This window comes from Nerophis ophidion, linkage group LG07 (assembly GCF_033978795.1).
Source record: "Nerophis ophidion isolate RoL-2023_Sa linkage group LG07, RoL_Noph_v1.0, whole genome shotgun sequence".
Classification (NCBI taxonomy): domain Eukaryota; kingdom Metazoa; phylum Chordata; class Actinopteri; order Syngnathiformes; family Syngnathidae; genus Nerophis; species Nerophis ophidion.
The window spans coordinates 39,226,233-39,242,658 of record NC_084617.1 but is presented as its reverse complement, the minus strand read 5'-3'; the positions used below and the strand labels follow the sequence as shown (position 1 = coordinate 39,242,658).

The 16,426-nt window shown below is 40.8% G+C and overlaps 1 protein-coding gene across 1 annotated transcript in view; it reads left to right on the top strand.

The window, feature by feature from the left end:
• Positions 1-14,712, top strand: part of tut7 (terminal uridylyl transferase 7) — an 81,649-nt gene extending 66,937 nt beyond the window's left edge. Inside the window, exons 27-28 of the mRNA XM_061906134.1 lie at positions 12,141-12,208; positions 13,486-14,712. Of these exons, the coding sequence (XP_061762118.1) occupies positions 12,141-12,208; positions 13,486-13,494 (77 nt within the window). The 3' untranslated portion in view covers positions 13,495-14,712. The remainder of the gene's footprint in view (positions 1-12,140; positions 12,209-13,485) is intronic.
• Positions 14,713-16,426: the final 1,714 nt, after the last annotated feature.

The following is a 16,426-nucleotide window of genomic DNA, read 5'->3' as shown; positions in this document are numbered from 1 at the left end:
ATTTATGCTACTTTTAAACTTTCATGCAGGGAGGAAATCACAACTAAGTCAATTGACCAAAACTGTATTCATTAAATACTCTTCATTCTCTCATTGGTGACTTTTTGAATGAAATTACAAATTAATAGTGTTGCTACCTTTTTGTAGTAACACTTCTGCTGCATACTTTGCATTGATTGATTGAAACTTTTATTAGTAGATTGCACAGTTCAGTACATATTCCGTATAATCAACCACTAAATGGTAACACCCGAATAAGTTTTTCAACTTGTTTAAGTCGGGGTCCACGTTAATCATTTCATGGTACAAATATATACTATCAGCATAATACATTCATTACACAGGTTAATCATCATAGTATATACATTGAACAACATATTGCTGTTGTATGCTGAATATCTTCCCACTTGGAGCCAAACCACTGCCAGATGATGGAACCCCTGCTCTTTATGTTGGGCATTTATTGTTCTTTCTCCATTTGTGATAAGTTTCGCACCATCTCTCTCTTTCTGATCGGCGAGAGCTATGACGCTAGACTAGCGAGAGTATGTGACGTATGTAAGAGGGCGGGCGGGCTTGTTTTCCGTCTCTGTGAGAATGAGAGACGAGGAGGAGTGAGAAACGCCTGTTGTGTAATGCACGCAGCTAAATGCAACTCGACCTGCCTCAGCTAAAGTAAGCCATGCTAACGTTAGCTCTCGGCGAGAGCGTGTGACGCTACACGCGCGACAGTATGTGACGTATGTAAGAAGGCGGGCTTATTTTACATATTTGTGAGAAGGACAGACGAGAAGGAGTGAGACACGCCAGTAATGTAAAGCAACGGTGTGAGAACATATAATCGAATATTACGATATAGTAATTTTCTTTATCGCACAGAGACAAACCTGCGATATATCGTATATATCGCCCAGCCCTAGTATATATATGTGTATATATATGTATGTATATATGTATGTATATATATGTGTATGCATATATGTATGTATATACATGTGTATGTATATATGTATGTTTATATACAGTGAGAGTAAAAAGTATTTGATCCCTTGCTGAATTTGTTGGTTTGCCCAATAATAAAGACATGATCATTCTATACTTTTAATGGTAGCTGTATTCTAACATGGAGAGACAGAATATCAAAACGAAAATCCAGAAATAACTTTCAAGAATATATTTTAATTCATTTGTATTTCATTGAGGGAAATAAGTGTTTGATGCCTCTAGACAAAAGCAGTTAAATACTTGGTGGCAAAGCTTTTGTTTGCAAGCACAGCGGTCAGACGTTTGTGGTCGTTAACCACAAGGTTAGCACACATATCAGGGGAATTTTTGGCCCACTCTTCTTTGCAGATCCTCTCGAGATCATTCAGGTTGGTGGGCTGTCGCTTGGCAACTCGGACCTTCAGCTCCCTCCATAGATTTTCAATAGGATTGAGGTCCGGAGACTAGCTGGGCCACTCCATGACCTTAATATGGTTCTTCTTGAGCCACTCTTTGTTGCCTTTGCTGTATGCTTTGGATCGTTGTTGGAAGACCCAACCACGGCCCATTTTCAGCTTCCTGGCAGAGGGGAGGAGGTTGTCCCTCAAGACTGTGCGGTACATGGCTCCATCCATCTTCCCACTGATGCGGTGTAGTAGCCCTGTGCCCTTGGCAGAGAAACACCCCCAAAACATAATGCTTCCACCTCCATGCTTGATGGTGGGCACAGTGTTCTTTGGGTCATAGGCAGCATTTTTTCTTTCTCCACACACGACGTGTAGAGCTTAGGCCAAATAGTTCAATTTTGGTCTCGTCTGACCATAGAACCTTCTCCCAATCACTTTGTGCATCTTTGAGGTGATCATTGGCATACTTTAGGCGGGCCTCCACATGTGCCTTCTTAAGCAGGGGTACCTTTCGGGCACTGAAGAATTTTAACCCATTCCGTCGCAAAGTGTTGCCAACTGTTTTCCTGGTGACTGTGGTCCCAGCCGCCTTGAGGTCATTCATTAACTCCTGCTGAGTGGTTGCAGGACCATTTCTCACAGTTCTCATGATCATTGCAACCCCACGAGGTGAAATCTTCTGTGGAGCACCAGATCGAGGTCTGTTGATGGTCATGTTATACTTTTTAAATTTTCTAACAGTTGCACCAATGTTTGTTACTTTGATTCCCAGCATCTAGCTAATGTTTTTGTAGCCCATTCCAGATTTGTGCAGGTCAACAATCCTGTCTCTGAGGTCCTGAGAGAGTTCTTTTGTCTTACCCATGTTGGAGAGCTTGGAATCTGTCTGAGTCTCTGATCAGGTGTCTTTTATACAGGTGATTAGTTAGAACAGGTGTCTTCAATTCAGTCTTCAATTCCCAAGTTGATTGGGAGTGTCTAACTTCTCTGTGAAAGCCAGAAATCCTAATGCACACTAGGGGATCAAATACTTTTTTCCCTCAACGAAATACAAATCAATTAAAATATATTCCTTAAAGTTATTTTCTGGATTTTCTTTTTAATATTCTATCTCACCATGTTGGAATACATCTACCATTAAAAGTATAGAATGATCATGTCTTTATTAGTGGGCAAACCAACAAAATCAGCAAGGGATCAAACACTTTTTACTCTCACTGTATCTATAATATATATTAGATAGATTAGATAGATAGTACTTTATTTATTCCGTCAGGAGAGTTCCTACAGGAAAATTAAAATTTTCAGCACAATCCCCTTCAAGATCAGACAAACATTACAGGGAGACAGAACAGGATCGCTGACGGGTCTGCCGGCTTCCAGCGCCCCTTACAAAAAAAAAAAAAAGATGAGATACAGTTAAACAAGGGGGGGGGGAGAAAAAAATAGAAGATAAAATAAAATAAAAAAATCGGTCTAAGCCTGGGCCCTGGAGAGGGGGTGCAGACTGAGGCCAAGGGGAAAAACAACAACTCATAGCCATAGTACACATCCCTCTTACATGTGTGTAAGAGGGAAACATCAAAGAACACATAGGACATTAAAGCAGCAGATACAACCAGACACTTCTACATACATCTATGAATAAAAAGTAAAGAAACATATGCACTGTGGTGGCCTCTGCGGTGTTCCACGCCATCGTCCGCTGGGTGGAGGAGGATGGCCAGAGACAGGAGCAGACCCAACAAAGCAACCAAGACAGCCGACTCCACTCTCGGCCAGTGTCCAGTCCGCATGGATGAGCGATGATACGTCCAAGGAGACTGAGGTGTCCGACACCTGCTCACCCAGCCAAGACACCGCGAAGCCTCTCCGTCCCAGCGCTCAGTGCCAGCTCCGCAGCCCTGTCCCCTCATCCGCATCTCCTCCAGTCCCTCCAAACCGACTCCGGTGTGGCAGAGACCCAGCAGCTGGTCTCCATGGCCAAAAGGCTCCCGGGAGGCAGATCCAGAAGTCCACAAAAAAAGCACCACAGAGGTCACGAAAGTGCCACCCCTTGTCACACAGTCCCAAAGGGTCCCGGACCAAAAGGCAAAAAAATATAATAACACATGAAAACAAGAGGGAAACACAAAAGGATGATACAAGAGCACAGAGCTCCTGCCTACAGCAGCCACTACAGCAGCGCCATCTTGGGGAAAAAAAAAAAATGTATATATGTATATATATATATGTATATATACATATATATATACATGTATATATATGTATATATATATATATATATATATGTATATATATATATATATACATGTATATATATGTATATATATATGTATATATATATATATATATATATACATGTATATATGTATATATATGTATATATCAATCAATCAATCAATGTTTACTTATATAGCCCTAAATCATTAGTGTCTCAAAGGGCTGCACAAACCACTACGACATCCTCAGTAGGCCCACATAAGGGCAAGGAAAACTCACACCCAGTGGGACATCGGTGACAATAATGACCCAGTGGGACGTCGGTGACAATGATGACTATGAGAACCTTGGAGAGGAGGAAAGCAATGGATGTCGAGCGGGTCTAACATGATACTGTGAAAGTTCGATCCATAATGGATCCAACACAGTCGCGAGAGTCCAGTCCAAAGCGGATCCAACACAGCAGCGAGAGTCCCGTTCACAGCGGAGCCAGCAGGAAACCATCCCAAGCGGAGGCGGATCAGCAGCGCAGAGATGTCCCCAGCCGATACACAGGCAAGCAGTACATGGCCACCGGATCGGACCGGACCCCCTCCACAAAGGAGAGTGGGACATAGAAGAAAAAGAAAAGAAACGGCAGATCAACTGGTCTAAAAAGGGAGTCTATTTAAAGGCTAGAGTATACAAATGAGTTTTAAGGGGAGACTTAAATGCTTCTACTGAGGTGGCATCTCGAACTGTTACCGGGAGGGCATTCCAGAGTACTGGAGCCCGAAATGAAAAAGCTCTATAGCCCGCAGACTTTTTTTGGGCTTTGGGAATCACTAATAAGCCGGAGTCCTTTGAACGCAGATTTCTTGCCGGGACATATGGTACAATACAATCGGCAAGATAGGATGGAGCTAGACCGTGTAGTATTTTATACGTAAGTAGTAAAACCTTAAAGTCACATCTTAAGTGCACAGGAAGCCAGTGCAGGTGAGCCAGTACAGGCGTAATGTGATCAAACTTTCTTGTTCTTGTCAAAAGTCTAGCAGCCGCATTTTGTACCAACTGTAATCTTTTAATGCTAGACATGGGGAGACCCGAAAATAATACGTTACAGTAATCGAGGCGAGACGTAACAAACGCATGGATAATGATCTCAGCGTCTTTAGTGGACAGAATGGAGCGAATTTTAGCGATATTACGGAGATGAAAGAAGGCCGTTTTAGTAACGCTTTTAATGTGTGCCTCAAAGGAGAGAGTTGGGTCGAAGATAATACCCAGATTCTTTACCGTGTCGCCTTGTTTAATTGTTTGGTTGTCAAATGTTAGAGTTGTATTATTAAATAGAGTACGGTGTCTGGCAGGACCTATAATCAGCATTTCCGTTTTTTTGGCGTTGAGTTGCAAAAAGTTAGCGGACATCCATTGTTTAATTTCATTAAGACACGCCTCCAGCTGACTACAATCCGGCGTGTTGGTCAGCTTTAGGGGCATGTAGAGTTGGGTGTCATCAGCATAACAGTGAAAGCTAACACCGTATTTGCGTATGATGTTACCTAGCGGCAGCATGTAGATGCTGAAGAGTGCAGGGCCAAGGACCGAACCCTGGAGAACTCCACACGTTACCTTAACGTAGTCCAAGGTCACATTGATATGGGAGACACACTGCATTCTATCAGTAAGATAAGAGTTAAACCAAGACAGGGCTAAGTCTGACATACCAATTCGTGTTTTGATACGTTCTAATAAAATATTATGATCGTCGGTATCGAAAGCAGCGCTAAGATCGAGGAGCAGCAACATAGATGACGCATCAGAATCCATCGTTAGCAATAGATCATTAGTCATTTTTGCGAGGGCTGTCTCCGTGGAGTGATTTGCCCTGAAACCGGATTGAAAGGTTTCACATAGATTGTTAGACGATAAGTGTTCATTTAACTGCTCCGCAACAATTTTTTCGAGGATTTTTGAAATAAAGGGAAGGTGAGACACCGGTCGGTAGTTTACCATGAGGTCAGGATCGAGGTTAGGTCTTTTAAGAAGAGGATGAATAACCGCTTTTTTGAATGCTAGGGGAACAGTGCCCGAGGAAAGTGATAAGTTTATAATATTTAGCACTGATGGACCTAATAATACAAAGAGCTCCTTGATCAGTTTCCCAGGAAGAGGGTCAAGTAAACATGTTGTTAGTTTTATTCCATTTACACGTTGTAACAATTCCTCTAATGTTATTTCCTCAAAACGAGAGAAACTATTTTGGAGGGCAGTATCCGCCATATATACAATCGTGTCAGTGTTAATAGAACCCCGTTGCAGCTGGGACGCATTGTCTTTAATCTCCTTTCTAATGACTTCAATTTTCTTACTAAAGAATTGCATAAAGTCATCAGCTGAGTGGGTGGAGCTACTGGTTGGAGTCCCTTGTTGGGTTAGCGATGCTACCGTACTAAACAAAAATTTAGGATCTAGGATCGTTTTTATTACGGTGGATGAGATTTGAGTAATATTTAGCTTTAGCTAAGGTAAGCATGCGTTTATAAGTTATTAAACCATCACTCCATGCTTGATGGTGCACCTCAAGTTTAGTCGTGCGCCATTTGCGTTCCAGCTTTCTGCATAATAATTTCTGAGCTCTAGTTTCTTCTGTAAACCACGGGGTGCGCTTTTTTGGAGCCTTTTTTAACTTTAGCGGTGCTATGTTATCAATGGTTTCGCGCAGGGCGTCGTTAAAGTTGTTTGTGAGGTTATCAATAGAGCCCACATAATTTGGGAATGGTGCCATTACCGAGGGCAGTAGGTCAGCAAGAGTTGTCGTTGTGGCAGCATTAATGTTGCGGCTGCTATAGCAGTTATTATTATTATTAGTTTGACGAACATGCGTCGGAACCTCGAATTTTATAAGGTAATGATCGGACAATACTTTAGTATACGGGAGTATCGTAACTTTGGAAACGGTGATACCCCTGACAAGCACTAGGTCTATCGTATTACCGTTGCGATGCGTGTATATATATATATATATGTATATATATATATATATATATGTATATATATATATATGCCCCGCCTTCCGCCCGATTGTAGCTGACATAGGCGCCAGCGCCCCCCGCGACCCCGAAAGGGAATAAGCGGTAGAAAATGGATGGATGGATATATATGTATATATATATATATATATATATATATATATATATATATATATATATATATATATATATATATATATATATATATATATATATATATATATATATATATATATATATATAAACATATATATATGTATATATATAAACATATATATATGTATATATATATTATATATACATACATTAGGGCTGCAACTAACGATTAATTTGATAATCGATTCATATGTCGATCATTGCTTCGATTAATCGATTAATAATCGGACAAAAGAAACAAACTACATTTCTATCCTTTCCAATACTTTGTTTTAAAAAACAGCATACTTAGACAAACTTAAATGATCCACAAGGGAAATTGTTCTGGCACCATGTCCTTTCGACTTGCCAAATAAAACAAGGCAAGTGTTACAAAAAATTTTTTATTTTTTATAAAGTGCCCCATTGTCTTGCACAATAGGGGAATTTCAAACCTGGCTACTACCTATTCCAACCATTCTGCAATGTTGGATGCTGAATATCTTTCCTCTAGTAGCATGGTCATTAGGTAGATTGACTTCATGTTCCATTCCTCTCCAATGTAGTGGCATGTATTGCCAAGGTAGGCTACACTTGTCCATACATCAGTAGTGAGAGCAATTTTGCTCTGGGTGGCTTTTATGTCAGTCTACACTGCATGGAATGTTCGTTCGTACTTCCTCTCCATCAGTTTGGTAAAATGGTTCCTCGAGCGAAGAGTGTAACCAGGGTTGAGGACGTGAATCATTTGTCTAAAACCTTCTCCTCCACCATTGATAGTCGCCTCATGTCAGTTAGCAACATATTCAGGATAGCAACAGTCAATGCAGCCCCTTGCTGTGGTGTGCACACCTTCCTTTGTACCAAATCTCTAATGCTGCCTTGTTTCTTTCTGAAATGAGAGAAACCATATTATGAACGTACATAGTAGCATCATTTACATGTAACTAAATACATACCCAGTTGATTTAATTAATAATTTCTGACGTAAAAGACAAATAAGCCACCACATTAAAAAAACAGCTAAATTAAATAAATGGACATTGGAGTTGCAGAATACACCAATAACAACACAGAAATGTAACTCATCAGATCAAAACTGGATCATATAGTACACATTTCTGTTCTGAATAATACAGGATTCACTTTAGGCTACATCTGAATAATAGCATGAAATATTCCAGCACCTTCATAACGTTTAGTTATATTAAAGCGTCACTCAAGTCTAAATAGATTTATATAGCTTTATTGATCCATTATGAAACCAACCTGAGAAATTTCTGTCCGTTACAATTATACGTGCGTTTTCTCTCTCAAAACGGAGTCAAATGTGCCGGAGACACATTATCAACCCCGCTTTGCAACAAAGACAACGTTACTCACAAAAAAGCTGAACTTATGAATGAATGCCTGTTGCGACACAAAACAACACAGAAAATGAAGTCACCGCACTATCCAAAAAGTTCCTAACACTCTGAAATTTAATACACAACAGTTGCTGCTGCACTTTCAGAAAAAAATCTCCTCCTTAACAAAAGATTAAAAACACACAAAGACGGACACAACGGATCAATATACTCGGACTATGGACTTAAAAAAGTTACGTACCGTAAGTTCTTCTCTTCATCCATGTTTCCTCTTCAGGTGCTGCCAAAGCAATGTTGTCCTTCCGTGCCACGCGACATCCATGCTGCACGTTTTGCAGGAAATGTCTTTTTTGAAGTCTTTAAAGTAAAGTGTTCCGACACTTTGTACGACTTATGTCGTAGACTTTTCTCTATTGAAGCAATAACCTCGAGATGTTTCACCGCTGAACTATCTGTACTGTTTCCCTCCGCCATTTTTCGAACGTTTCCACAAAGGAGACGGCGTGGTCACGTGAGCTGCACATGACACATCATTGGCTGGCTCACTGCCACCTCATGAGACTTAGCCTCAGCGCAGCCCTGGCGCTGTTTTGTACTGTTTTTGTACTTATTTTGATTATTGTTTTTCAGCTGTTTGTAAATGTTGCAGTTTATAAATAAAGGTTTAGGGGGAAAAAAAAAGCCTCCGCGCATGCGCATTGCATACATCCAACGAATCGATGACTTAATTAATCGCCAACTATTTTTATAATCGATTTAATCGATTAGTTGTTGCAGCCCTTATATATATATATATATATATATATATATATATATATATATATATATATAATGTATGTATATATATATATATATGTATGTGTGTATATATATATATACATGTATATGTATAAGTCGCACCTGCCGAAAATGCAGAATAAAGAAGGAAAAAAACATATATAAGTCGCACTGGAGTATAAGTCGCATCTTTTGGGGAAATGTATTTGATAAAACCCAACACCAGGAACAGACATTTGAAAGGCAATTTAAAATAAATAAAGAATAGAGAACAACAGGCTGAATAAGTGTACGTTACATGACTCATAAATAACTAACTGAGAAGGTGCCTAGTATGTTAACGTGACATATTATGGTAAGAGTCATTCAAATAAATATAACATATAGAACATGCTATACGTTTACCAAACAATCTGTCACTCCTAATCGCTAAATCCCATGAAATCTTATACGTCTAGTCTCTTACGTGAATGAGCTAAATAATATTAGTTGATATTTTACGGTAATGTGTTAATAATTTCACACACAAGTCGCTCCTGAGTATAAGTCGCACCCCTGGCCAAACTATGAAAAAAACTGCGGCTTATAGTCCGAAAAATACGGTGTGTGTATATATACACATATATATATATATATATATATATATATATATGTATATATATATATATATATATATATAGATGGATAGATAGATGGATCCCCCTCGACTTGGTCATTTCAAAAGTAGCCTGGGGCACCCCTGACGGAAAATCTAACGGGGCCATGTTAAGGTACTTGTGTTGCATGTGACGTTAAGGTTCTTGTGTTGCATGTGACCTAGTGGCCTCTTTGTTTTTCGGCACTTTGCAATCACTCCAGCAGCACTTAGAGTGGACTCAACCAAACAACCTCTAACATCACTGTTAAAGAACAACTATGTAGCTGGGACATTGAGCTCCTGGCGGTCAGCGTTAGACCCTATTACATCTCCATGGAGTTTTCACATATTATCGTGATAACTGTTTACATGTGAGTGTGTACAAAAGAGGGTGTCACAGCTGCAATCAAAAGAACCCACAAGCCCTTCTCCTTATCTCTGGTGACTTTATTCATGCCCTCCTGTATGTGAAGTGACAAGGGACAGTAGAACTTTGGACATGCTGTATGCTAATGTAAAGTATGCATACACAGCCACCACGCTGATCACAACCTTGTTCATATTCTGCCACATTACATCCCTGTGGTGACAAAACAGCCACCACAAAGGAGAAGTATGGTGGAGTGGACTGAGGAGGCATCTGAACAGTTGAGGAACTGTTTGACACCACAGACTGGGATGTACTCTGCAGCCCACATGGAGAGGGCATGGATAGTTTGACTGAGTGCATCACAGGATGTATAAACTTCTGTGTGGGAAACACTGGGCCCTCCAAGATGGTCCGGTGTTTTCCCAACAATAAACCCTGGGTTACCACTGAGTTTAAGGCCCTACTAAACGGGAAGAAGAGGGCTTTCACCTCAGGATCAAGCAGCTGAGTAGAGTCCACCGGGATCTTAAAAATAAGATTAGGAGGTGGACCACAAACAAATAAAAACTGGAACTACGACTGTAGCAAAATAACATCAGTGAAGTATGGACCAGCTTAAAACAGGTCATGGAAGAGGTGGAAGAATTTGTTTTTTACTCTATATGACAGTAATGTTCTTATAATCCTGATGTAATGCATAAAAAGCAATAAAAAAATGTATTCAAGCATAACTTTTAAACCAAACATGCAATATGTCTAATAATTCTAAGAACATTACTGTCATATTGAGTAAAAAACAAATTGTTGTGTTTGCAAGCCTTACAAAGGCACATGTTTTTGGTAAAACTCACGAAGATACATTAATACAGGCATTATTAGACATTTTGCCACTACGGTTTGGAGTTGTGCTTAAAACAAGGTCAACAAAATAAATATTTTTTTAAACAGGTGTGACTCTGGCCCCACTGCAACCCCTTCACATCCACACCACACTACCTTGCACCTGCCCCAGCCGTTTACACCTCAATCAGTACCGTTGAGTGCCGGTATAGATTCCCAGGTACTGAGAATTGGTACCGTATTGGTTCAAATGTGAGCATGTTACACATACAGGATAAGGCACGCGAATAGTTTTAGTTTTAAATAAACCTATTTGGTGCTAATTGAGGCTTCACGGTGGCAGAGGGGTTAGTGCGACTGCCTCACAATACGAAGGTCCTGAGTAGTCCTGGGTTCAATCCCGGGCTCGGGATCGTTCTGTGTGGAGTTTGCATGTTCTCCCCGTCAATGCGTGGGTTCCCTCCGGGTACTCTGGCTTCCTCCAATCTCCAAAGACATGCACCTCGGGGACCGGTGGATTGGCAACACTAAATTGGCCCTAGTGTGTGAATTTGAGTGTGAATGTGGTCTGTCTATCTGTGTTGGCCCTGCGATGAGGTTGTGACTTATCCAGGGTGTACACCGCCTTCCGCCTGATTGTGGCTGAGATAGGCACTAGCGCCCCCCGCGACCCCAAAGGAAATAAGCGGTAGAAAAGGATGGATGGTGCTAATTGCACACGTCATCAGAGGTAAAGCCAGGGTCGTAGGGTGTTTTGGGTCCTTAATAGCCGCTAAGCTAGCTTGGAGCAACACCAAGAAATATGTGCTGAGTAAAGTTTAAGAAGTGTTACAGCAGAAAGTAAGCAGATTTTCACATGAAATAAACAGGTAGGGTAATAAAAGTTAGCGAAAAGGACAATGTGTTGGGTGTGTCAGTAAATGTAGGAGGGCAGAGCCATCCATCATTTGGTGATGTCGATAACAAAGGTTATTACAGTGTATGATCGATACTAGAATGACTAGGTACAAATTTTTTGTTTTTGTTAATATTTACTAAGTCTTGCAATAATTCCCTGGACACAGGAGGACTTTAAGGGCAAAAAGTAAAGTATATAAATTAGTATTAGAAGTATTGTTTTGTAATTGTGTACTGACTTTGATTTGATCAAAATATTGAAGAAATAACTTATTTAAATATTGTGTTTATTGTTACACTGTCAATAGCACTCCCCAAAAATACATATGGTGAATAAATAAATAAATACATTTATTAATGCATGTGATTGGTATGTGTTGATTTCCCCAATGGAGAATCTGTATTGGTAGCATAAAACTTGGATGGGAACATTTCTTATCAAGTACCCCTCATGGCACATTTCTTCAACTTTGTCATCTTGTCTGACAGGAAATACCAAGATGGAAAGCTTCCCTTCGTCCTCTCCCGGGACCCTGAAGAATTTGAGAGAAAAACAAGTATGAACTTAGTAAAGAGAAAAGTACAAAGGTTTTTTTTTTTAGGTTTTTTTACATGTTCTTTCCAGCCGCTCAGGCAAATAATATTGTTGATGTAGATGATCCATATCTGCTGTACAGATTTACTTTACAAAAGAGAAGTGTGGAATACTTCTCTTGTTGCCTTATTTGTATTTGACTTTATTAAATTGATTTATTTAATGATGGGCGCAGGTTTAGGAGGGGATAGAAAGAAGAAAAAAAAGGAAGATGCGGGGGAAATTGTGGGGATAAGACAGAGAGACAACAACAACAGAACAACATCAGCAAATAGGATATGTACTAATACGATTCCAAAAATGATAACAAAGAAGCAGTTAGTGAAGTGGATAGTATTGACACAAAAATGACAAAGAACATTATGGCACTTCAAGTGGAGATATAAAAATACTAATAGAAATAGCACTATTGATAATGAATAATAACAATAATTATCTCATTATCAGCAATACAAATGTTATAATTGGTACAATATAATAAAAACTTGATTTACAAAATAAATAAGATTAAAAGGTGGGGAAGAAAGAGGAGCCTGCGCGGCCACCAATGCTGCCCATTGCACCCCTCACCTGCCAGGGGGTGATCAAGGGTGATGGGTCAAATGGAAAGAATAATTTCGCCACACCTAGTGTGTGAGTGACAATCATTGGTACTTACAGAGTGTTATGGTAACAATAGGTTAAGATTTAGTAGTGTGTCTTAACTTTCTGGCACTAAACCTGCAGAAAATAGTTCTTCTCAGGTTTCTCTGTCTACATTTTCACACTTTGCACTATTTTGTTACAATTTATTCATCATGTTTTACACATTCCTTATTTTTGCGCCTTCATTTCAAGAGTTTAAATGTTCAATGTGATTTTACAATTTTTGTTACATTTGTTGGTTGGTGTTGACATTTCCTTTCCTTTATGCCTTGATAGCCAAGGGATTATAATCAGAAGAAAGTTATGTTTGAAATAAAAATGTTTACATTAAATACATTTTTTCCTGGTCCTTAGTTTCCTTCCATAGGTTATGAAAAATATCAATAATCAATATCGACCAACATAAAACATTTGTGTTGCAATACACTTTTTAGACAAATTGTGACAAATATATCTATGATATCAAGTCTCTTAAACTACTATTGGCGACATATGCTAGCCGGTGATAGTGGTGTCGTATTTTGAGGTTTCAAAAGTGTCATTCCCTTCAGTCAGTGATAGCAATGTTTACCTTTTTCTTCCCTCCCCTTCCAGGTAGTTTAACTTCCTGCAGTTTGGGTCGCCCCGGTGCCAGGAAGAGCCCAGTGGGGTGAGCAGAGGTGACCCAGACCTTCTTTTACTCAAGTCCACAAGCCCCGACAGTCTTCTGACGGGGACTCACCGCCTGGCAGGAGCCCATTTCCAAGCCAAAGCCAAGACGCCTTGACTTGAAGCCAGCTAGGGCCTTTTTTTAAATGCTTTTATTTTCTCTTACCCCCACTCTCAGCATTCTCCTTTTCAAAGGAGTTTTTAAATATTTACTTTTAACAAGGCAAGACATTATGCATGCACCTCATGTCGTTTTTTGGGGGGGTTTTTTCTATTTATTTTAAATCAGGTGTAAATCAAACAGATTATTTTCCTGGCCTTTTAAGCATTTCCTGTTGACTTGCTTTCATTTTAGACTGTCCTTAGACATGAATCTAAAATTTCTGTTTACGTAGACTTTAAGTCAACAGGCACGTGACCTTTCCCCTTTTTTATTTGTCATTTCAGTGGCGGATCTTAAGATATATATATTTTTTTTTTACATTTTAATTTTTAATTTGTCCTTTGCACTGATATATCTACAAGCCCATTTCAGCTCTGCTTAAAAAAAAACAAAAGGCTGCTCGCTAGCAGCTTTCGCTCTGTGTTTGTTAGTCACCACAGTGTAGATGTATATATTTTAGGATCATTGTTTCATTTTAAGAGACTTGTGGTCTACCATGTTTTATAGACAACCACACTGACCCCCGTCTTGCCTGTAACTGAAGTCTAGTCAGACTGCCCTCACTCCTTTTTGGAGCAAGCTTTTTGAGCATATTCAATATTAGAAAAGGAGAGGGGGGGGGGGAATCAAAACTGCCTAAAATGAAAACATGAATATATAGATGTATTTATTTTACACCTTGTTGAAATGGAGCCACAAATGGGTTGCTGCACTGTGAGGGTCCGCTTCCCTCCATTCATGTTGTCTGATGAGGAAATGAAATGAAACCTGCTCCTCAATCCATAAAGACTATCTAGCTTCGATGCCGTCTTGATAGGATACATTTTATAAAAAAAATATGGTTGGCTATGAATTGTACATTTTTGTTTGGAAGGTATCAATCAGCCTTACTGTTTTGTGTCTGACACAAATGGTTGACATTCAGTGTGCTGTTCATGAACTGTGGCCCCGCCAGCTTTGGTATTTGATCCATTTTAGTCATTAAACCAAATTCCAGTGGTTCCTTTAAATGTTTGTTTTTCTTTACATGTACAAATGCACGTATGCACTGAAAATATTGGTGATATTTATCTTATTGCTTCTAAAAGTTACACTTTATTTTTTGTGCTGCCTAGAAAATATAACTACTTTAAATGTATGCGTAATTTTGATCAGGCAACTTTATCTACTCCTGAGCGTTATTCTTTTTTATGAGCAATTGAACATACAAACATTATGTATTCACAAATTACAAACAAGTTTCAATTTGTTCAACTATTCACCAAGTTGAGCACTTAACATCCTTACACAAACAAAACATGTTAAAGACAATACAAATAATAGAAAAGATTTAAAAAAAAATGGGTTTCCTTTGACGAAGAGGCAACGTGGGTCACCCCTCCAATGGGCTCACCACCCATAGCAGGGGCCATAAAGGTCGGGTGCATTGTGAGCTGGGCGACAGCCGAAGGCAGGGCACTTGGCGGTCCGATCCTCTGCTACAGAAGCTAGCTCTTGGGACGTGGAACGTCACGTCACTGGGGGGGAAAGAGCCTGAGCTAGTGCGCGAAGTCGAGAAATTCCGGCTGGATATAGTCGGACTCACTTCGACGCACAGCAAGGGCTCTGGAACCACTTCTCTCGAGAGGGATTGGACCCTCTTCCACTCTGGCGTTGCCGGCAGTGAGAGGCGACGGGCTGGGGTGGCAATTCTTGTTTCCCCCCGGCTCAAAGCCTGTACGTTGGAGTTCAACCCGGTGGACGAAAGGGTAGCCTCCCTCCGCCTTCGGGTGGGGGGACGGGTCCTGAATGTTGTTTGTGCTTATGCACCAAGCAGCAGTTCAGAGTACCCACCCTTTTTGGGAACACTCGAGGGAGTACTGGAAAGTGCTCCCCCGGGTGATTCCCTTATCCTACTGGGAGACTTCAACGCTCACGTTGGCAACGACAGTGAAACCTGGAGAGGCGTGATTGGGAAGAATGGCCGCCCGGATCTGAACCCGAGTGGTGTTTTGTTATTGGACTTTTGTGCTCGTCACAGTTTGTCGATAGCAAACACCATGTTCAAACATAAGGGTGTCCATATGTGCACTTGGCACCAGGACACCCTAGGCCGCAGTTCCATGATCGACTTTGTAGTTGTGTCATCGGAGTTGCGGCCTCATGTTTTGGACACTCGGGTGAAGATAGGGGCGGAGCTTTCTACCGATCACCACCTGGTGGTGAGTTGGCTGCGAAGAAGTCCTATTGGGTCCTTTTGGCTCATAGGACTCCGGAGGCAGTGGACAGGTACCGACAGGCCAAGCGGTGTGCCGCTTCAGCGGTCGCGGAGGCAAAAACTCGGACATGGGAAGAGTTCGGAGAAGCCATGGAAAACGACTTCCGGACGGCTTCGAAGCGATTCTGGACCACCGTCCGCCGCCTCAGGAAGGGGAAGCAGTGCACTAGCAACACCGTGTATGGTGCGGATGGTGTTCTGCTGACCTCGACCGCGGATGTTGTGGATAGGTGGAAGGAATACTTCGAAGACCTCCTTAATCCCACCAACACGTCTTCCTATGAGGAAGCAGTGTCTGGGGAATCTGTGGTGGACTCTCCTATTTCTGGGGCTGAGGTCGCTGAGGTAGTTAAAAAGCTCCTCGGTGGCAAGGCCCCAGGGGTGGACGAGATCCGCCCGGAGTTCCTTAAGGCTCTGGATGCTGTGGGGCTGTCTTGGTTGACAAGACTTTGCAGCATCGCGTGGAC